Source organism: Temnothorax nylanderi, unplaced genomic scaffold (assembly GCF_030848795.1).
Source record: "Temnothorax nylanderi isolate EJ_2023f unplaced genomic scaffold, tnyl_v1.0 TNYL_tig0838_pilon, whole genome shotgun sequence".
Lineage (NCBI taxonomy): Eukaryota > Metazoa > Arthropoda > Insecta > Hymenoptera > Formicidae > Temnothorax > Temnothorax nylanderi.
In genome coordinates, this window is record NW_027249900.1 from 8,391 (window position 1) to 31,205 (window position 22,815).

Genomic DNA, 22,815 nt, shown 5'->3' on the forward strand with positions numbered 1-22,815 from the left:
GCGAACCAGGTCGTTCCGAAGACGTTATCGCGATCCAGGCTTAAGCTTGAGGCGTCATCGCGATCTCGGAACGGCGTCTAGGCGTTTTCGCGAGTGCGTGGGTCCGACGCGAGTCGCGAAACAATTCGACGAAAAGGCGTTCCGAATAGTTAATGATCAATCAATAGATTTAGTGCGTATATGTATCGAGTAAAGACTCAAATGCGATGTAACTTTCAAAATAAAATACGTGTGTTCAAATCAAAGTGAACTAGAATAAATAAACATTTAAACCACAGAGTAGACATTAAGAGTGTCGATTCTGAAAACGTTCCATGGTGCTTCCTGTGAGGTGACGGTTCATACGCAAGAAAGATCGCTGCCACGTGTCCGCGAGACCGGGACGGCCAGAGACCGCTGCCACTTGTCCGCGAGGCCAGGACCGCCAGAGCGGTGCAACAGCATACCGTATCATCTCCATTACGGTCAACTAACGTAAGTCGTTCATTCCCAATCCTAATCCGAATCGCCTAACAATGTCGGATAGAATTAAGCTTCTCGTGCAAAAACGTACCTCCTTAAAATCTCAGATTACCAACGTAAACAATCTTCTCGACAAGGGTAAAGTGGATAACGCCACGTTAAAATTACGAATTGCCCGCCTAACAGAATTATATCAGAATTTCGAAGAACTCAATGACGAACTCGTGGTATTAGAGCCGGACGAAGGACATCAAGACGAATTCACGCACCTCGAAGAACGTTTTTATTCTCTCGCGGGCAAGATCGAAAACATTTTAGACGCGGCAAAAAATACGAACTCGGTCGCAGGCGGATCAAACGACGAAACACGAAATGATAATATAGGAACCGTCGTTTCGGTCAAAAAAAGGCGAATCAAATTACCCGAGGCTCCGTTGCCGACGTTCGACGGCAAATACGAAAATTGGCTATCATTTAAAAACGCGTTTCGTAACATGATAAGCTCACAAACAGATTTATCCGACGTGGATAAATTGCACTATTTAAAGTCCGCGTTAATTGATGAAGCAACTAACAAGATAAGAATTTTTGCCATCGACGGAATAAACTACGCGAACGCATGGGAGTTATTAGAACGCGCGTACGAAGTAAAGCGAGTATTAATCTCACGACATCTTTCACTAATATTGAATACACCCGTGTTGGACAAAGAAACGACGACCGGTTTATCCAAGCTCGCGGACGACACACAACAACATGTCGCTTCGTTGGCTGCGTTGGATGTTACCGTTGGATCCGAAATGATCGTTCATATTATAGAAAGTAAACTGCCGAAAGTCGCGTTAGATAGATGGGAGACAAGTTTAGATAGAGACGAATTTCCAAAACTCGATCAAATGTACGAATTCTTGTACAAGTCCGCAGTCTGTGCATCGAGACGGGAAAGAGTCAGGATAAGCGACACGGAAAAGGGAATAGGCGAGCCCCCAAGCAAAAGGAAGCGTTATTCATCAAATCAAGCCTTCCTTATAAATTCTTCACGTAATTGCATAGTATGCAAAACTAAGAAGCATCCACTTTACTTATGCGATACATTTAAAAAATTACCCGTACCTAAACGCATCGAGACAGTAAAAAACGCGAAGATTTGCTACAACTGTTTGCGCTCCCACCGGGACACTCCCTGCAAGTTCTCTAATTGCACCATTTGCCAAAAGCGACATAACACGCTCTTACATTATGATAAGTACGCGAGCACGAGTAAACAGGATGCGCCGAAACCTGCGACCGCCAAAATAGAATGACTAACCGACTCGACCGGGGGGAGAGCAATAAGCCTCGCTACAATATCATCCATATCAGCACCACAATTATTGACGAGTGCAATGGTATACATCCGGGATCGGAAGAATAACCACATCAAGGTCCGTGCTTTATTAGACACGTGCGCTACCGCGAATTTCATTTCAGAATCCGTCGTGAAACGTTTAAGTTTGCGAACGATTGCACACGCAATACCTATCGGTGCGATTAACGCTACGAGTACCGAGTCGAGAGGCTTAGTAAAAATCACGATACAATCCACAATCGACGAGTTTCGTAAAGAACTAACATGTTTAACGATACCGACTATTACAGATTTAATTCCATCTGAGATCTTTCCCCGAGAGGCGATTAGAATACCCGCAAATATTAGGTTAGCCGATACAGAATTTCATCTACCGAGACCGGTTGATTTATTGATAGGTTCGGGAACAACGTTATCGTTATTTTCCGTCGGTCAAATTAATCTATCCCACGAAGGCCATGACTTATATATACAAAAGACGCGTCTCGGATGGGTGATTGCTGGCGGCGCGACGACAAAGGGCGCGACGAAAATGATATGCCACTTAACGGCTTTAGAAAATCAATTGTGCAAATTTTGGAATATCGAAGAGATCGCGACAGATAAACCGAAATCTAAAGAAGAAATCGAATGTGAAACGCATTTCTCAAACAACGTGTATCGCGATAGCACCGGACGCTATGTAGTTCGTTTGCCATTCCGTGAAGTAAATCACCGTCTCGGCGAGTCGCGAACTATCGCGCTTAAACGCTTAATATCATTGGAACGCAAACTTAATGCAAATGTAACGTTAAAAACGGAATATACGCAAGTTATAGAAGAATATTTAAAATTAGGTCACATGTCAATCGTAGAATCTCCCGAAGAGGATGGATTTTACATGCCTCATCATGCAGTAATTAAAGAATCAAGCCACACCACTAAGGTTCGAGTGGTATTTGACGCGTCCGCGAAAACAAGCAACGGCGTGTCTTTGAATGACATATTAATGACAGGACCTACGATTCAAAATAAACTATTCTCACATTTAATCCGATTCCGTGTATACGTAGTTGTAATTACGGCGGACATAGAAAAAATGTATCGCCAAGTTTTGGTCCATAAAGACGATAGACGATATCAGAAGATTCTTTGGCGTAGGGACGGCGAGATAAAGACGTTGCAATCAAATACGCTCACATTCGGTAACACTGCCTCTCCATTTCTCGCAATCCGCGCCGTGGTACAACTCGCAGAAGATGAAGGTCAGGCATACCCCAGGGCAGCCGAAGTCCTCAAGGAACACATGTATGTAGACAACGTATTATCTGGCGCCAAAAACGTCGAAGAGGCTTGCGCAACTAGAGATGAGACGATCAATCTATTATCCCAGGGCGGTTTTACAATTAAACAGTGGGCTTCTAATGAGAAGGAGGTCATAGAGGATTTAGCTGAAGGCGACATACACGCGAATTTTACAGTAACCATAGACCGATCACTGAACACGTTAGGCATAATGTGGAACACGCGTACAGATAAAATATGCTATTCAGCCCAAACGACTAAACCCACGGAAAAAATAACGAAGCGAAGAATATTAGCAGAAATCGCAAAAATTTTCGATCCGTTAGGACTATTGGGACCTGTCGTTCTATATGCGAAGAAATTAATGCAAGACGTATGGCGATGCGGAATACACTGGGACGAATCTATTCCACAAGGTATATACACGGAATGGTCGGAATTTGCTCGGCAATTAGATTTAATAAATACGGTCTCCATCGATCGCAGATTATTAATAAATGATCATCAAAAGGTTCAACTGCACGGTTTTTGCGACGCTAGCAATGTCGGTTATGGTGCGTGCCTGTACGTACGTTCAAAGGGGAATGACGGAAGCGTTGTTAGTAAATTACTATGCGCTAAATCCAGAGTCGCGCCACTGAAATTAATCACCATTCCCCGACTCGAGCTCTGCGGTGCATTATTGCTAGCACGACTATACCGTGAAACGATAAATGAGTTAGGCATCAATATCGATGAAACAAACTTCTGGTGCGATGCAACCATCGTACTGCAATGGTTGAAAATGTCACCTCACATGCTTAAAACCTACGTGGCGAACCGAGTCGCGGAAATACAAGAACTCACCAGCGGGATCAAATGGCGACACGTTAGGTCGGAAGACAATCCGGCGGATGCGATCTCAAGGGGTCAATTACCCCACGTCTTCTTAAAAAACCGAACCTGGTTTACGGGACCTCCGTGGTTGGTTGAAAATGAAGGCAAGTGGCCCAACGGAGAGATACGATTGACCGAAATACCCGAAATAAGAACAAACACGTGTTTAACAACGATAAACGGTAGTTTAGAATTATTCGAAAAATATTCCTCTTACTCTAAATTGCTTAGAATCATCGCATATTGTCGTCGTTTTCGACCTGACAACAAATACATCGAATCATTGTGCGCGGAGGAAATCAACGAAGCGGAGATACGTATTTTAAGGCTTCTACAAGCTACGCGATTTTCAGAAGAGATCAAAATCCTTAAAATTAAGCGCGTAATAAACCAAGGTAAACTCGCTAGTTTAAACCCGTTTTTAGACGAAAACGATTTAATTCGCGTAGGAGGGCGTCTACAAAAATCGCAATTGACATTCTCACGAAAACATCCAATCTTACTACCGAGTCGGCATCGCTTGACTGATCAGATCATACGTGAAATTCACGAAACCCATTATCACACGGGAATTCAGACTACCTTATATATTCTCCGACAAAAATTTTGGATACTCGACGGTCGAAATCAGGTTCGAAAGGTGATACGCGCGTGCACGCGTTGCTTTCGTTTCGACGCCAAGGCAATAGAATACAGAATGGGTAATCTTCCGTCGGTCCGTGTATGCGAAGCCATACCTTTTGCAAATACGGGAATTGACTTTTGTGGTCCCTTCTTTATAAAGGAAAAAAAATATCGGAACAAAACGCGAATCAAGGTGTATATATGTGTGTTCGTATGCATGTCAATAAAGGCAATACACCTCGAATTAGTGAGTGATCTATCGTCCGACGGTTTCTTGGCGGCGTTACGTCGATTCGTTGCTAGACGAGGAGTACCGAACCATGTTTACTCTGACAACGGGACGAACTTCGTAGGTGCAAACAATACATTGAAAGAGCTATATATTCTATTCAACTCAGATGAATATAAGAATCGCATAGAAAGATTCTCCAGCGAACGCCGCATTAAGTGGCATTTTATACCTCCGATAGCGCCGCATTTCGGCGGTTTATGGGAGTCTACAGTAAAGCTATTCAAACATCATTTCCGACGCGTTGTTGGCGATTCCCTCTTCACGTTCGAGGAATTAAATACATTTACAATCGAAATCGAAGGAATTCTAAATTCCCGACCCATTACCTCCCTTTCATCCGATCCGAACGACACGTTAGCACTGACACCCGCTCATTATTTAATTGGCAAGCCGCTAACCACCCTCCCGGAGGGAAATCTATCTTATGTTCCAGCCAATCGACTATCTACATGGCAACATATTACGAAGGTCCGGCAAGATTTCTGGGCTCGTTGGAATCTTGAGTATTTGAACGAGCTTCAAAAACGTTATAAGTGGACGAAAGATGGACCGAAGCTGAATATAGGGACAGTCGTGCTTCTGAAAGAGAAAAATCAGCCGTGTTTACAATGGGCACTAGGCAAAATTACCGCACTACACCCAGGTGAAGACGAAGTAGCACGAACTGCCACGGTCAAAACCGCAACCGGAGAATTAAAACGGGCAGTCAAGCTCCTATGCCCATTACCGATCGACCACTAGTCATGCAAATCTCATCACGAGATCGCAAAGCGTTATCATATGAAACATTGTATCGTCACGCGGAATACGTAACAATTCCAACGCAATTTATGTTAATTCGTTGCAAACGTCATAACAATACAGTACTTGAGCGTTACACCCTCAACGGGGGGAGCATGTTGCGTAGCAACTAGCGAATGTCGTGCACGACGTAGGCCATACAAAAAATAAATACACAATAAAAGATCCGCGGCGCAGACCCACGCACGCACACGTACCCGCACATACATATATATCTGTCTAGCCGCCGGGCGGCATAACTTCAGGCGTCTTCGGCGCCTAGGATCTTCGAATCGTGGCTTCCGCTATCGTCTTCTCCTTTCAACCAATATTAGCAGTCACGGCCGAACACGAGCGAATCGGCGGGCGGATCTAAGATCCACCAATAGAATGATTTGTGTTTTCGCAAAAGCGGTAGCGGGGGTCACGGCTGCCGCGACGCAGTCGAGCAGTAAGTCGAAGGAGGCATTCGAGGTCGGTCAGGCGAAGGACACAGTCAATCTCAAGCGATCGAATTCGCAGTCGAGTTAGTTAGCCGAGGAAAACGCTATACGAACGCGGACTTCTAAACGAAACATTGTCGCGAACCAGGTCGTTCCGAAGACGTTATCGCGATCCAGGCTTAAGCTTGAGGCGTCATCGCGATCTCGGAACGGCGTCTAGGCGTTTTCGCGAGTGCGTGGGTCCGACGCGAGTCGCGAAACAATTCGACGAAAAGGCGTTCCGAATAGTTAATGATCAATCAATAGATTTAGTGCGTATATGTATCGAGTAAAGACTCAAATGCGATGTAACTTTCAAAATAAAATACGTGTGTTCAAATCAAAGTGAACTAGAATAAATAAACATTTAAACCACAGAGTAGACATTAAGAGTGTCGATTCTGAAAACGTTCCAACTTCTATAAAGCAGGACATACACAACGTGTGTGTGTGCCCTGCTTTATTAACGAAAATCACAACTTCTATAAAGCAGGACATACACAACGTGTGTGTGTGCTCTGCTTTATTAACGAAAATCACAACTTCTATAAAGCAGGACATACACAACGTGTGTGTGTGCTCTGCTTTATTAACGAAAATCACAACTTCTATAAAGCAGGACATACACACGTGTGTGTGTGCCCTGCTTTAACAAAAATCATTAAACAGTTAAATACTTTTAAAGCGCGTTACTAATCTACATAGGTTAGTTGACGCGCTTTAAACACTTAAATACTTTTAAAGCGTCACTAATCTATACGCCGAAAGAATATCATTTCGAATTATGTTACACTTCTGACTTATCAACCAAACAGTTGTCACGTGATCTGCTGCATGCGCGTGCGGCCACTGAGCATGCGCATATGGCTGTAGGGCATGTTCGTAGTCGCTACATGTCGTCGGTATGACAGGAATCATAACCTGATTTCTGTCAACTTTAACGTTTAATATCTCGCGTCGCGGGGCAGACCGCCGCATTTTTCTGCCAGATTCTTTCGTTTCGTGCCAAAATGCGTCGAATGAGCCTATTTTTATTAATTTTTGAGGTGCAGTAGCTATTCTATATAAATACCAAGAATTGTAAGTTAGTATCTATATATGCATGTTTAATATGTTTAATTTTAATATAAATATAAATAGAATAAAATTGATGTTTGAAAATTATAGTATTGGAAGACGGTTGGGACGAAATTTTAGTAAACGCTGCATTAAATTTTGAAAAAGAACAAGATGAAAAACAGAAAGAGGAAGAAAATCACAATTTAGAACACGGCAAGAAAAAAACTGAAGAGGATTTGAAAAATATCATGCATGGAGAGAAAGATGAAAAGCATGGAGAGGAAGATAATGATGAAGAAACCGAAAAAACCAAAAAGATAAAAAGAAGAAAAACTAAAAATTAAAATAATAGCTATTTTTATATGTCATTTAAAATAAACATTTATTTCTATCTACGTCGCCTCTACTTTTTACAGCGTATTTGTGTATGTCAATGAGTGAATGAGTGAATGAGCGAGTGTGTGTGTGTGTGTGTGTGTGTGTGTGTTTGTGCGTGTATATAGGGGTATGCGTGCATGCGTGCATGTGTGCGCAAAATTAAATATTTTATCTTCCAAACCATGCTTATTATTTTGTAAATCCTCTTCATTATTCTTATCGCTGAGTTCTATATTTTGATTTTCTTCCTTTAAAATATTTTGTAATACGTCCTGTTCTTTTTCAAAATTCAATGCTGCGTTTACTAAAATTTCATCTCATCCGAATTTTTTTTAAAGATTTAGCTTTGTTTTCTAGAAAAATTTTAGTACTGGTTTCATAAAAATAGGGTGAAGGGGATACCGATTTATGCTTAAATAGAGTATAAGTTATACATGTATTCTTATATATCATCATTAAAGGAAGGTTGTTATTGAATTTGGCGAAGATCGTTGAAGGGGTAACCGATTTACTTTGGCGAGAATCGGGGAAAGGGTTACCGATTTCTGCAAGAAATTTATACTTAACACTAACAAAAAATAGTACACTTTATAGCACTCCCCGGGAAATTCTACCCCTACTTCATGTATAATTCTTTGAGATTCAATCAATTATTTCCCGAAAAATTGGAAAAATTAAAGAAACCGGTTTTCAGAAAATCAGTAACCAAAAACTGTACACATCATGGCGCTCCCCGGAAAATTCTACCCCTACTTCATATACAATTCTTTAAGATTCGGTCAATTAATTCCCGAAAAATTGACAAAAATTTCGGTACTGGGTTCCAAAAAGATCGGTAACGAAAAATTATACACTTTATAGCACTCCCCGGAAAATTCTACCCATGTTTGATCTATAATTCTTTGAGATTCGATCAATTATATCCCGAAAAATTAGAAGAATTAGAAAAACCGGTTTCCAGAAAATCGGTAACAAAAAACTATACACATAGTGGCACTCCCCGGAAAATTCTACCCCTATTTCATATACTTTTGGTAAAAATTCGGTTCAGGGGTTTGGGCTGGGCGTTGATGAGTGAGTGAGTCAGTCAGTCAGTCAGTCAGTCAGTCAGGACATTTGGTGGTTAGGCGGTTAGTGTTAGGTTTCTCCTCAAATTTTGAGGTTATATGCTTTGGCCAATAACCGCCACATTACTAGCGCCAGTTTGTATCAAGTGTTTACACTTGCATTTTTACTGGCGTTATCGACTGCCGCCACTAATCATTGCGTGTGTAAACTTACCTTTACTTTCTATATTTAGCTTCGGAGGGAAAAACGCCATCTCCTAGAATCATAAACCAATCACAGAGCCGTATTTGGCATGAAAACGAACTTTAATAACTTTATGAACACCGGCTTTGATGCCGCGCGCGGTGCGCGCTCGCTACTGCGCTTGTTTTTGTTATAACCCATGGCTGACTTTTCGGTTTCTTCTTCACACGTGTACATGGTAGATTTTTCATGTGCTAAAAGTCCTAAAAGTGTTTGTGAAGGTGTGTTACGTGACTTACGTGTCATTTGTGTTACATCGTGCCGTCTTTTCTTATCGGGATCCACTATTCCGTAAAAAGTTTCGCTAAATAGCGTGATTCAAGGAAAGTGGTTATTTGAGTATTGACGTATTGTACTCAATATTCAGAATTTTGCACGACGGACCCGCAGAATCAATGTTTTGTACGTATTGTAGATAAACTTCTAATTTTCAAATAAGATAATAAGGAATGCTTTCCATTTAATGACAATAATGACACAAGTTGACACAATCATTGTTCTATCTTTATCTTTCTTGGTCTTCAATAGGCCTGGCTGTTCTCTTTAGCTGAATTTCTATTTTCTTGCATCGTTCAACTTTCCTCTTTTTCTCTCCAAGTTTAAAGTTTAGCTAAGGAGAATTAAGAGAATAGGCCTATTGAGTAACAAAGACAGGACGACACTTATGTCAACTGTTGTCACTAAATGAAAAACAGTCAAGGATTTCTATTCCTAATCCAATCATTTCAATCCAATTTTATCTTTCCGATTTTAGTTGAATATTAATACCCGGCGCAGCTCTTTTGTATCTGTTTCCGGTTTCGTGTTGCGCGTAGTGAGAGAAGCATTTCTCCTCCATCGGTAGGAAGAATTCAGGAATTAAATCTAGAATCTAGATTACGAGTTATACGAGTATTACGACCGCTGCCAGACATTTTGTTATTTCTTTGAATTAGGAATCACTCCGAGTTAGGACAATCAACGCTTAAAAGTCTGAGAACAATGACTGACACTGAAGAAGCAGAAGAAGCGCAAGCGAATACGTCTCAATCCGCGAGTGAAACAGATTGTGAAACACCATGGCCGGCATATTCAGAAATTTTTACATTCGAACCGAAGCTGAGCAATGAAAAAAATTTTGCATTTACGTGCAAGTTATGCTTAGGCAGAAAAATTATTCACGCAAATAAAACCTCTACATCCAACTTGAGGAAACACAAAAAAGTAAGTGTTATTTATTTATATAATGTATTTTCGATATTAATTATTAATTCTGTGTAGTCATAATCCGAGAACAAAGCTTTTCTCTTTTTATTGAAAACGATACTGCACAGACCATATACGATTTTACGATTTGTATATTAGTATTACTCAATATTAGCTGTTTATTTTTATTTGCAAAACATAATTTTTATATATGTAATGTTAAATGTAATTGCTTTTTTTATAATTTTATAACTTTAATGAATTAAGATTGAGCTAATTGAGACATATATAATATATAAAATAAAACTAGATATTAATATAATTAGATAAGAATTTGAACTAGATAATATATAATATTAATTAATCAAAATTACAAAAAAAAATTTTTTATTTTTTTAGATTTCCAAGAAATTTAAACAATTCTACCCTATGTTCTACATTGAATCAAATGTGCAACATAGAATAGTAGGTATAAAAAGCATGACATGCAAAAGCATGACTAGATTAACGATCCTTAATTAATGAATTAATAATATAGTTATTTTTGTATTTTCTGTCAAAATTTCTTTCTTTAATATATACAAATATTATAACAAACTTTTTGCAAGGTTTAATATTGTTACGTCCAACCCCGTGATTAGGATAAGGAAACCTGGAAAGCAAAGGAAAGGCTAACCAGAGGGGTCGGGGTAAGGAAGGACGCAACTAGACGCTTAAGGATATTGCTCGCAGGTACACGCTCTGAGGCGCGTGGCGCGAGCCGAACGCACTTTTATGACTCAGGAAGGGTCAACGTCCGTAGGGACCCTAGGACGCCTTCCGTGAGCGGTGCGATTGTCGGTCCTCTTTTGAGTCAGGGAATTTAATCCCTTTAACTCGGGATCGGACCTCGTGCGACTTCGAGAGGGAGATGGTAGTGAGTGAGGTCTTGAGTTATAAATGAAAGCAGATTGAAATTAATATTTAACATAAGATAAACATTTATTACAATAATATAAGCTAGGTAAACAATAAATGAGAATTAGGGCAAAATAAAATTGAATACATTTATAAGTGTGAATGTCGGATATGTGTGTAACGTGTGTGTGTTCTTCGCGGGTGTTACATTGGTGCGGGGGTGATCGGGCAGGATTTTTGAAGGGAGACCTATTTGGAAATGCACATCCTGCCCGCTATTATTACAATTAGTTTTAGAATTGAAGTTACATGGATTTAACTATGTATGTGTGGGATGTATATGAGTATTTGAATTAAATTAAAATATAAAAGGAAAATAATTAATACTTATACTATAGGGCGTGTTAATTATCAGTCTATGGTGATTACCTCGGGATCGACTACTTCCTCGAGGGTGACGGTGGAGCGAGAGAATAACTCTTTTAGGAGGTAAACGGGAATTTTATACGGGAATTCATGGTTGGGGATAAAAACGAGAGTGAAGTGGCGAGGATCGGCCCTGAGGATGACCGAGCAGAGTTCGTTAATGTCGAACTTCCCAGGACCAATGGTAAAAGTCCCTTCCGGAATGTGTTTAGTATAAGGGGGGAAATACGCGGGTATATTACGAAGGAAATGTGGGTGTTGAGGACTTTCCTCGAGAACCTCAACGGTCGATGCGGTCGACAGCGTCGGGGATGGTCCTCTGGGAAGTTCCTCGAAAGGAACAGGGGAATATGATCTCTCCTGTATGGGGGAAGGACTGGAGGCAAACGAGAGGGGGGGGAATCGGGAAGTTCCCCGGGGCGAACCGGAGAATACGAAGGTTCGAGCAGGGGGGAAGAATCAGGTGTATCGGGGAGTACGCGATAACAAAGGGAGCGAGAAGGCGAATTAGGAGGAGGCGGCGACGGTGGTTCCTCCGGAAGAGCTGGTGGAGGCGGCGGAGTGGCGAGTCGCGGAAGACCGCCGTTAACTTGTTCCTGGCGAAATTCCAACGCTTGTTTTTCAATCTCCCTTTGCGCCCGCTTGTTCCGACGATTCCTTTCGTGTTTCGCGGCGTTTCGCGACTTCTTGCGGGTGGGGCCACCCAAATCCATTACAAGTTAGCGGATTGTTAAATATTAAAGTCCGTTAACTGCGGGGAAGTCACCTCGGGTTTTGGAGATTAAAGAAATCAAAAGAATACCCTGAGTCCACTGACGAGTCAGCTAACCCGAACTAATAGAGAAGGATTATTCCAAGTCCACCGATAAATCGGCTAATCCGGAATAAGGAAGAGAATACCCCGAGTTCACCGACGGGTCAGCTAACCCGAAATAATAGAGATTATTCCGAGTCCACCGATAAATCGGCTAGTCCGGGACAACGAAAGGATACCTCGAGTCCACCGACGAGTCAGCTAACCCGAAATAATAGAAGATTATTCCGAATCCACCAATAAATCGGCTAATCCGGGACAACGAAAGGGATACCTCGAGTCCACCGACGAGTCAGCTAACCCGAAATAATAGAAGATTATTCCGAATCCACCGATGAGTCAGTTAACCCAAAATAATAGAAGATTATTCCGAGTCCACCGATAAATCGGCTAATCCGGAATAAACGAGATGACCAAAAGCGGTTAGAGGGATGGAAGGGTTAGTGTATGACCGAGAGACTTCCCGAACACGAGAATGTATAAAGAAGGGAACCGATATATATATATATATATATATATTATTAAGTTGGAATATATATATATATATATATATACACTGTAATTCGTTACTTCTGTAACTATTAATTTCTTTACTTGCGCACCACGTACCGCGCCTGACTCGTATCGCCTGTCTATCAATTTGTTGACATTTTCACGAGTCTAATGATATATTTATATATATATAAGTATATAGGACTTACTATATATATATATATATATATATATATATACTTGATGAGTTTCAAAACGTTGGAACGGACTCCTTCCCGAATGAACCTTTGTTGGAGAATGAGTCGGAGCGACTGATGTGCTGTCGGATTTCTTGCACTGACTCTAAGTGCGGAATCGTGACTCAAAGACGGAAGAGATCACGATTATAATGCGGAGACTGAGGCACGAGACTAAGGCTTGAGAGGCTTGAAGAGACTCGAAAGCTTTTTGAGAGGGAGTGCCGCAATGTCGGGGTTTATATAGGAAGGTTCCAAGGATGGAAAGAGTGGATTTCGTTGTGGGAGGTGTCTGGTTTTCGTTTTGGGAACTTCTGGTTGGCGGGATGTTTCTAATTTTTGGTTTGAAGGATTCCTTATTGGGCAGGATATTTCTCACCCAAGAGGTAGATACTTAAGTTTTCGCCTATCCTAGAGAGCTAGAGACGGTTATCGATTTTTCCGGTTTTTCCATTGGTGAGTCCCCTCGTAAGGCCCCCCACTGTCTTATTGGGGGTGTAACCCATCGCTTCTTCCAGTGACTCATTTGTTTTTTACTATCGCCGATTTCTCTTTTATTAGGGGTCTGGGTTCTTAGTTTATCTTGCGACCCTATTTTCAGTACCGACAGACAAATGCATTCCATCTAATCTTAATTGCAGTTTTATTGCAAACAGAAACTTCTGCCACGTGCTCTTACAAGGTTTCCAAAAGCACGTTTTAGATCTTGTTTCTGTTTGTCAGAACATTGCGCGGGCAATTTTGAGCTAGTCGCGCGATGCAATAAAGATCCTAAGCAAACTCCGTCTGGGATTAAGGCCCCCTTTGGCGCGTCATGTCGCCGTGTTTTATAGTAGTGGGTCAGACAAAGCTGATGAGAATCTGGGCAAGTATGCCCCGTCTGTTAGTAATTCGTCATCTGGAAGGTTGCTTTTAGTTGCCCAAGCAAATAGGTAGTTTGATCATAAAAAAGGAATGTGAGGAGATCAAAGCTCACTCGCCGATCGATAACCGTCCGTGCTCAGTTTATTTATCCTTACCTTAAGGGATATCTTAAGCGCTTAATAGGAATTTCCGCGAAAAAGGGAAATCGTGGAGTTCGCAGGACGTAACAATATCTATATATCTATTTTGTTATAAATTCTTTTATAATAACTATTTTCCTTCTAAATATGCTTCTAAATATGCTTTTTTGCCTTTTTTTACTTCTACCTATGATCAAAAAATTTCTTGGTTTATTGGGCTTTTACATAATTTTTAGTAGCATTGGATTGTATTATTTTCCACCTTATTATTATACCACCTTACCCTATACATATTATATTATAACATTATCATCTACCTATTACATACAACATCACATAAACATCACATTATTTTATTCTGATTTCTACATGTTAATTTAATAGGCAAAACATCCACGTTACTTGAAAAAAATAGACGAAGCCAAATCTAAACTTGCAAATAACAAACGTCAAAAAGAAAATGAAGATATCTCCAATAATAGTGTTATAAAAAGACAATGTGTATGACAAAAATGGGGTTCTGGAATATCTGGAATTACTCAAAAAAAAATTAGATGGTGCTATATTGTGATTTGTCATTGAAAATATTCAGCCCCTCGCAGTTGTAGAGAGTCCTGCTTTTATTGATTTGGTTAAAATTGGATTGCCTTCATCATTTCGAATAATGTGCAGAAAGACGTTAAGAGAAAAACTTAGTCAATTATATTTTGACATGAAAACTGCTCTTGAAAATGAATTGGCTAAAGTAGAAACTATCTCAACTACAGCAGACTTATGGAGTAAAGCAAAGAGGTAGATAGTAGATATTATCTTGATACTTTATTTAATTTCTACATTAATATTTTCTATTAGTATTTTATTTTTTATGAAGGTATATTTTTAATTCTTTAATACGTTATTACTTTATTATAATTAAATTAAATCTCTAAATTTTTTATAGAAGTTATTTAGGAATAACGGTTCATTGGATTAATCCAGGAACTTTAAAAAGGGAATCAGCTGCACTGGCTTGCCGTAGAATGAAAGGACGGCATACATTTGATGTTTTGGCAAAAGCAATTAATTCCGTGTTTTTGGAATATCATATATAGAATAAAGTATGCTGTGTAACAACAGATAATGGCTCAAACTTTGTTAAAGCATTTCGGTAAATTAATATTATCTTATATGATATTTTATACAATATTTTCTTGATTCATATATATGTTATAGTCAAAGCTCGAAACGCGGGCATTCCTAGGATTGACTAGTCAATCCTGGAGAACGACCAAGCGTCTTGGTCAAAGCCCGAAATAAGTTTTGCGTTTCGGCTTTTGACTAGTCAATCCTAGGAATAACTAATACGGCTGGTCAAAGTTAGAAACTTAAGAAAAATCACTTCGGACTTTGACCAGTCAATCCTAGGTGTGGCTTAATTCGGACTGTGTGACTGTTAACAAATAAAATCAAGATTTTTTTTACTAAATTAAGTTCTTATTGTTAACATAATGTAGCTTTTTATTTACTTTTTTACTCTTGTACATAGTTTTTTTCTCCTTAAGTTTAAAAATGTAGCTTTGGTAAAATATTAGTAAATGTCTACAATTAGGGCCCCAACGAGAAATCAATTAAAAAGAGGTAAATTCTATGTATTTTTGCCCCCCGAATCCAAAACTGTTAATAAAATTTGGGGGTCGCTTGTATTTTTTAAGATATCGTTAAGAAAATGAAAAAAAACACTAAACTCGGATATTTGGTTTTTTTATTTATCAAATACGGATTAATTATTACTCATTGTCGGTTGTATTCTCTTTCGGTGGAAAAAATTTTCCGATGGCTTCGAAAAAAGCAACTATTCTGTCGCTAAACTTGTATCGCCGTTTAAAAAAAAATTCTGCCATGTATCCGATGAGATGTTTTTCTCGCGTTCCGTATCGTGGAATGTTGATAGGTTACCCTGGTGGAAATAATTTTACAACAATTTACGCATTTTCTATGAAAAATTGCAATCTTCTACAACAAATCACAAATTTCTACAAATTTGTGAAAATTGTAGAAATTCATGGTGAATTGTAGTAAATTGTAGTAAATTGTAGTAAGTTGTAAAAAGTAATAGAAAATTGTAACAACTTTTTTACGAACATTTTTATGAGACGTAGTAAATCGTAGAAGTTGTAGATTATTGTAAAAATCATAACTATTTATAACTATCTACAACATTCTGCGAATATTTTTTATGAGAACGTAGTAAATTGTAGAAGTTGTAGATTATTGTAAAAATCAACTATTTACAACTTTCTACAACGTTCTAACAAAATTTTTTATAAAAATTTTAGTAATTTGTAGAAGTTGCAAATTATTGTAAAAATTACAACTATTTACAACTTTCTACAATATTCTAAAAATATTTTTATGATTAAATGTAAGATATACTTGTCCCACTCTAACTTATACTGCATCAGTGTGCACTAGTTTAGCAGTGCAGGAATAGAAACAGATCTTATTGAAAGTTGTAGATTTCAGCATAGCCTGATGTAAAAATGTCGAACATGTCGCATATTTAGTATGTTTATCCAGTGAGAAGGTTGATGTCGAATCGACGTCAATTCAACGTCGATTCACCGGAAACTCATCGACATCGAAATTAACATAAAAAAATCAGCTGATTTCAATCAAATTGTTTTGGCATCAAGAGTTGCTTCTTTCTAAGTTACCTGTGTTCAAAACTCTAAAAATTTTGTCTAAAATTAAGGGGGCATATACCTTTTTCGGACAAAAACAAATAGCATATTTCATGATTTTTTTCCGGCGAAAGTATAAAAGATACGAAGATCGGGTTTTTCGCAAATGAAAGTACGTATTTTAGAGTGCATTTTCTGATTTTTGTTTTTTATTTGCGATGGAAAGTACTTCCCCTACAGCCCCTCGCCCTAGGCCCTGCATGTTTTTGCGGTACCGGCGGAATCTCCGAGCTGGTTCATCTGAAGACAAAAAATCAAAAAAAGTTTTAAAATTTATGATATTTTCTAGTCCCTGACGGATGCTTTTTGCAATTTTTTAATTATTTCTATTTTTTTTTAAGAAACAAAATGAAAATTTTGACTAAAAATCGATGTCTCAAGTTTGGAAGTCCGCCATTTTGTTAAAAATCAAAATTTGGGAAATCCCATCCGTCAGGGACTAGAAAATATCATAAACTTTAAGACCCTTTTTTATTTTTTGTCTTCAGATGAGCCAGCTTGGAGATTCCGCCGGTACCGCAAAACCCTCCACGACAAGCAGGGCCTAGGGCGAGGGGCTGTAGGGGAAGGGGTTTCCATCACTAATTAAAAAAAAATCAGGAAATGCACTTTAAAATATGTACTTTCATTTGCGAAAAACCCGATCCTCGTATCTTTTATATTTTCGTCGGAAAAAAATCGTGAAATATGCTGTTTTTTTGGTCCGAGAAAGGTATATGCCCCCTTAAGAGACTAATGGCCGGTATTCATAGTCGGATCTTATTTCAAGACCGTCTTAAGTTATGTCTTAAGACGCCAAAGCCCCTTGCACAATGCCAGGCAACAAGCAATAGGAACAGGGAATAGAAATCAGAAATCATGTATAAATACATGTATAAATACAGAATAAACAGTGACACAGGCAATAGACACAGAGTTTCCGTCACGTTGGAAATTCTGTGCCTATTGCCTGTTGCCAACCAATCATAGTATTCGAATTTTTTAGGTCGTAATTAACGATTTTTTTGTTATTTTCTGTTCCTATTGCCTGTTGCCTGGCATTGTGCAAGAGGCTTAATACGGCTATGCGATTGGTTCATGACATTTTAAGATTCAACTTAAGACGGACTTGAATATAAGAACCGACTATGAATATCGGCCTGTCACCATATGAGAGTATGCATAGTCATCGGTTCGATATCGATCGACATCGAATCGATGACTATCTGCATACTATATGGTGATAGTCTCTTAATTTTAGACAAAATTTTTAGAGTTTTGAACACAAGTAACTTAGAAAGAAGCAACTTAATGCCAAAACAATTTGATTGAAATCGGCTGATTTTCAATGTCAAATTCGATGTCGATAAGTCATCGATTCGATATCGAATAGATGACCGACATCAATTTTGTAAGAAATATATATATATATATATATTATATATATATATATATATATATATATATAATGAGCCGACCCTATTAAGAGCTGACACCTTCCGTACGTCTGCTAACAATAAGTGTAACATATATAGACATTACGAAACGTCTTCATCAATCATTGTTGTAGCACAGTGCGGAAGGTGACTGACTCAAGAGCCAGGGGTTTCAGGTTCAAATCCAGCGGTGGTAAGCAAATTTTCTAAGTACAATATAAATTTATTTAATTAAGCTTGCACGTAATCAAGATTTTCAGCAATAAAATAATGTTCAACGAGAGAATTTAAGTAAATTTTATATTTTATTTTGTAGTATATCCAAAAAGTTGTAGTTATTCATAAAAATTTCTACGTAAATTTATGAAAAATTACAAACATGGCCCAAATCGCGTACTTTTGACGTAAAAATTACGTGAAAATAGCGTGAAAAGTTGTAATTATATTATAAGAAATTGTAGTTTTCGCATAATTTTTGCGTGAAAATTTGTAAAATTATTTCCACCAGGGTAGTGACGCGCTTTAAACACTTAAATACTTTTAAAGCGCGTCACTAACCTACATAGGTTAGTGACGCGGACATATAATTTCTGTTTTAATTACGCCACATTTTCGCAAAAACTCTATTAATTCATTTTGCCTTTCACACATGGATAGAAACTGAAATAATTTCATTGTTCTATTAATTGTTATAACACAGGACTACTGACGATAGACTTCATTGCTCGATTGTCGGTCGAACACTGTGACGTTATAACTTTTGTGAGAACACCAGATTTATGTTTACTGTGCAAGGTGAAGCAAGGTCTACCCCACAAAGTCATTAACTTTTGAAAATAATGATTTTATGTCAATATTTACCACAATATCTTAGTAAATACAAGCGACCCCCAAATTTTATCAACAATTTTGGATTCGGGGGGCAAAAATACATAGAATTTACCTCTTTTTAATTGATTTCTCGTTGGGGCCCTAATTGTAGACATTTACCAATATTTTACCAAAGCTACATTTTTAAACTTAAGAAGAAAAAACTATGTACAAGAGTAAAAAAGTAAATAAAAAGCTACATTATGTTAACAATAAGAACTTAACTTAGTAAAAAAAATCTTGATTTTATTTGTTAACAGTCACACAGTCCGAATTAAGCCACACCTAGGATTGACTGGTCAAAGTCCGAAGTGATTCTTAAGTTTCTAACTTTGACCAGCTGTATTAGTTATTCCTAGGATTGACTAGTCAAAAGCCGAAACGCAAAACTTATTTCGGGCTTTGACCAAGACGCTTGGTCGTTCCCCAGGATTGACTAGTCAATCCTAGGAATGCCCGCGTTTCGGGCTTTGACTATAACATATATATTAAATAACGCATTAAATTTTTTAATTTATAAATAAAATTTTAAAATTTTTTTTAGAGATTTTGAAAGAGATGAAAATATTGAAAATGATAACGACGAGACTGTTAACATGGAATTCCATAATTTGAGTGATTTATTAATCACGGATGAAATGCAAGATTTAGACGCAGAAGATTTCATTACTCTTCCACTACACCATAGGTGTGTTAGCCATACGCTTAGCCTTGTTGCAGTCAAAGACTCCAAAAAAGCTTTGAAAAGTGCTTTATATAAAAAGAAGTATAGATCAACATTTGCCAAATTAACAAAATTGTGGAACAAGCAGAATCAATCCACTCAAGTAGCTGACAAAATTAAAGATATTTGTGGCGTTTATTTGAAAACCCCCGTTGTTACTAGAAAGAATTTTTATTACACTTTTTTGTCTTTATTTTATGTTAATAATCAAGACATCGGTCTTTAGATGCAGATCGCTGTATTCACCCAAGGTTTGAATGAAAAACCGTCGCCAAACGTTCGCGGCGTGCTCGTAATCGCTCTCGGATACAGTGTCACCGGTCAAGGAACTATAAAACGATTCGCGTGACGGTAAGCATGGGCCCTGCAACTTGTCCACGCAATCCACGTATTCGTATGGAAATATATCTTTTTGCGTCAAAAGATTAAAATCCTCGATCGATAATTGTGAAAATTGAGAACGTACAATTTTTAACTTATCTCTGCATAGAAAAAATGCTAATTTATCGAGGCTGCTATTCAGAAATTTATATGAATCGATAAACCATAACTTTATGCAATTTTGTGAGTGTGATTTTTTATCGGTATTTATAACGTGTTTTGTAAACAATATGTACTTTTCTTTTGTTATCGGCAGTACATTGATCGAGCCTTTGAACGCGGTAGCTATTTCCTTTATGATAAAACGTGAAACGTAACCGGACAAATTATGAAAAACTATTGGAATATAATGTGAATCTTTGTAATTTAAGTTACAGTTGGAATGTGCAGGACCTCGGTAACTACCAGTTAGATGGTAATGATCGCGTACCCGCGTGTCGTCTGGCGCGAACGGTTTCTCGCATATATAGCAGTGTGTCGCACTGTGAAATATCTCCCACTCGTCTGGCGTTAAATCTATCATGTATGTGTGTGTAAACATTATCAGACAAGTTAGACTTTACGCTATGGGCTAATTTCTCGAGTTCTCCGGCAAACCACACGATGCAATCTTTATCGCGACGAAATCGATTCGTGGATAACGAGTCGTCGTCAACGAGCACCGCACGTAGTACCCGACGCTGAATACCTCGTGATGTTGGTAGGTATAGGTGGACGTTCCTGGATCCGCTTCCGTCTTCTTCAGGGTGCACTCGAGGTCCGCGTACACGATGAACGGAACTCGAAACTCGGTCTTTCCTGCCATAGTTTTGAAATTGTAGCCACTTGTCATCCTCACTTGGTAGCTGGATGGCGCAGTTGTTTAATTTTTAGCAGTCTACGCCATGAGCTGCCAATTTTTCGCTCGAATTGAAATAGTGTAGACATCTGCGAAAAAGAATAATTTATTATTTTTCATGAAAAAAAATAAAATATCATAGAATAAAAATATACTCTCCGATCGCAGAAGTATTTTTTGTGTTCTTTCTTATTAATCTGCGAGCTCACCTGAGGCGTGATAAATTTTTTATCCAGACGAAATGTCCTACGTTGGCATCTCGCGGGTCTTCCACGTACAACAAATTTACGTGTTTGTTGTTTATCTTTCGGTCGGTAAGCCGTATTGTAAGATTACAAGTTGATCCTTGTTTTTCTTGATGGCATATACGTTGATGGAAATGCCGTTAAGATTTTCAAATTTTTTAATTTGACTCAACGACATTAGGAATTTGATGTCTTGTAAATTTAATACTGTTTCATAATGAGGGTACAAAGATTTTCTATATGTATGATTCTTGACTGGATGCAGAGCAGCCACCACTGACCACGTGAAACACGCATTGTCCGTTGATTTTACGTTGATCACCGCTCTCTTTATTTTAATTTCTTCCGGCAATTTTACGAAACACCCCGCGCGCAATGGATCATATTTGTTTATATTTAGTGTTAAATTAAGTATACGTGACAAAGCCCACCCGCTACGCGTTTCTGGAATTCCTCCAGCGATGCTAAGGTGGGCTCGATAACGCGCAACTCATACCACTCTTGCAAATCAGACAAACGAAGGAGTTCACAGTTTCTCGTATTGACACTTTTATTCGCACGTTTATCACCCGCAACAAACTCGCCGTTGAACACTGTGTTTATCTCTACACTGTCATGTTGTTGTATGACGTTCCGCACACGATCGAGTACAATGTCTCTCGCATCTTCGAGAAATTGTCGCGGTTCGATGTAATCGGTATTTATTACCGCATCAGTCAATATACTACTTTCGAAAGCCGTATCTATCTCGCGCCATCTGAGTATCCGGCACCCACATGCACGAAACGTTGACGTACCGAATCTTTTAGACCTTCGATTCGCGCGATACGAGCAATCAACGACTGTTGGTGACCGATCGATAATCGCGGTCGTTTAATTCGGCTTTGTTCCTTCAACGAATTGATAAACTCGTTGCACCGCTGCTCCCACGCACTGAATTTGTCCCTCGAACTCAGTCGAGCGGATTGTTGTTGCAGCTCTTACTCAAAATTGATATCAGCCATATTCGAAGATTTCACAAATTGGTCGCTTGCTTGAGCATACTGTGATTTTAACGCTCTTCATCGTTTTATACTTTTCTTCTATCGCTTTTTCTCTTTTCTCTATCGTTTCTTCCTCTTCTACTTCTACATCGCAGAGAGGTGACATCCCTTAGACGTGTAGTCTCAATTGTAAGCTATTTGCTTATTAATAAAAAATTTCGACACCGAATGGTTTCATAAACCATGTCCCGACACACAGTTCCGATGAAGGGTTCTTCATAGAAAAAATAAAAGGACATCTTTTCTTGAAAAAATCATGGTGGGTATCTCTCAACACGTCCCACGCAAAAAAATCCAGACACACAGACCAAAAGTGAAATCTTGAAATGTATTACTTTGCATAAATTTTTCAAAATTTATTTTTTCCATATATCATTTATTTACTTTATTTTTCTACAGTTTCAATAAATCGGAACCTCGTTATACGCCTCGTATCTTAGGCAGACGATTTGCTTTGACAGTCACGGCTTACAAGTATTTGAATATCGGAATCAATGTGAGACCTACATCCTTTGTAGAACTGATTCTTAGCGATAATCGAGGAAATCAGATCGCGCTGCCTCATGCAACGTGGACAACGATCATCGAAAGGCGCATGGATATCGAACAACTCATGCAGTCGACTGTCG

The 22,815-nt window shown here is 38.7% G+C and overlaps 2 protein-coding genes and 1 pseudogene across 2 annotated transcripts; all 3 read left to right on the forward strand.

The window, feature by feature from the left end:
• Positions 1-515: 515 nt before the first annotated feature.
• Positions 516-1,766, forward strand: LOC139785595 (uncharacterized). The gene has a single exon (XM_071724774.1). The coding sequence runs from the start codon at positions 516-518 to the stop codon at positions 1,764-1,766; it is 1,251 nt and encodes a 416-aa protein (XP_071580875.1).
• An 885-nt stretch (positions 1,767-2,651) lies between these two features.
• Positions 2,652-6,197, forward strand: LOC139785596 (uncharacterized). The gene is made up of 2 exons (XM_071724775.1): positions 2,652-4,074; positions 6,079-6,197. Exons 1-2 carry the CDS (start codon positions 2,652-2,654, stop codon positions 6,195-6,197), a joined length of 1,542 nt encoding a protein of 513 aa, XP_071580876.1.
• A 3,704-nt stretch (positions 6,198-9,901) lies between these two features.
• LOC139785597 (E3 SUMO-protein ligase ZBED1-like) lies at positions 9,902-19,905 on the forward strand (annotated as a pseudogene).
• Positions 19,906-22,815: the final 2,910 nt, after the last annotated feature.

Coding starts and splice junctions, on each gene's coding strand:
- LOC139785595 (XM_071724774.1), top strand. CDS start 516: ATGTCGGATAGAATTAAGCTTCTCGTGCAAAAACGTACCTCCTTAAAA.
- LOC139785596 (XM_071724775.1), top strand. CDS start 2,652: ATGTCAATCGTAGAATCTCCCGAAGAGGATGGATTTTACATGCCTCAT. Junction 4,075..6,078: donor GTGGTTGGTTGAAAATGAAG/GCAAGTGGCCCA, acceptor TTTTCGCAAAAG/CGGTAGCGGGGGTCACGGCT.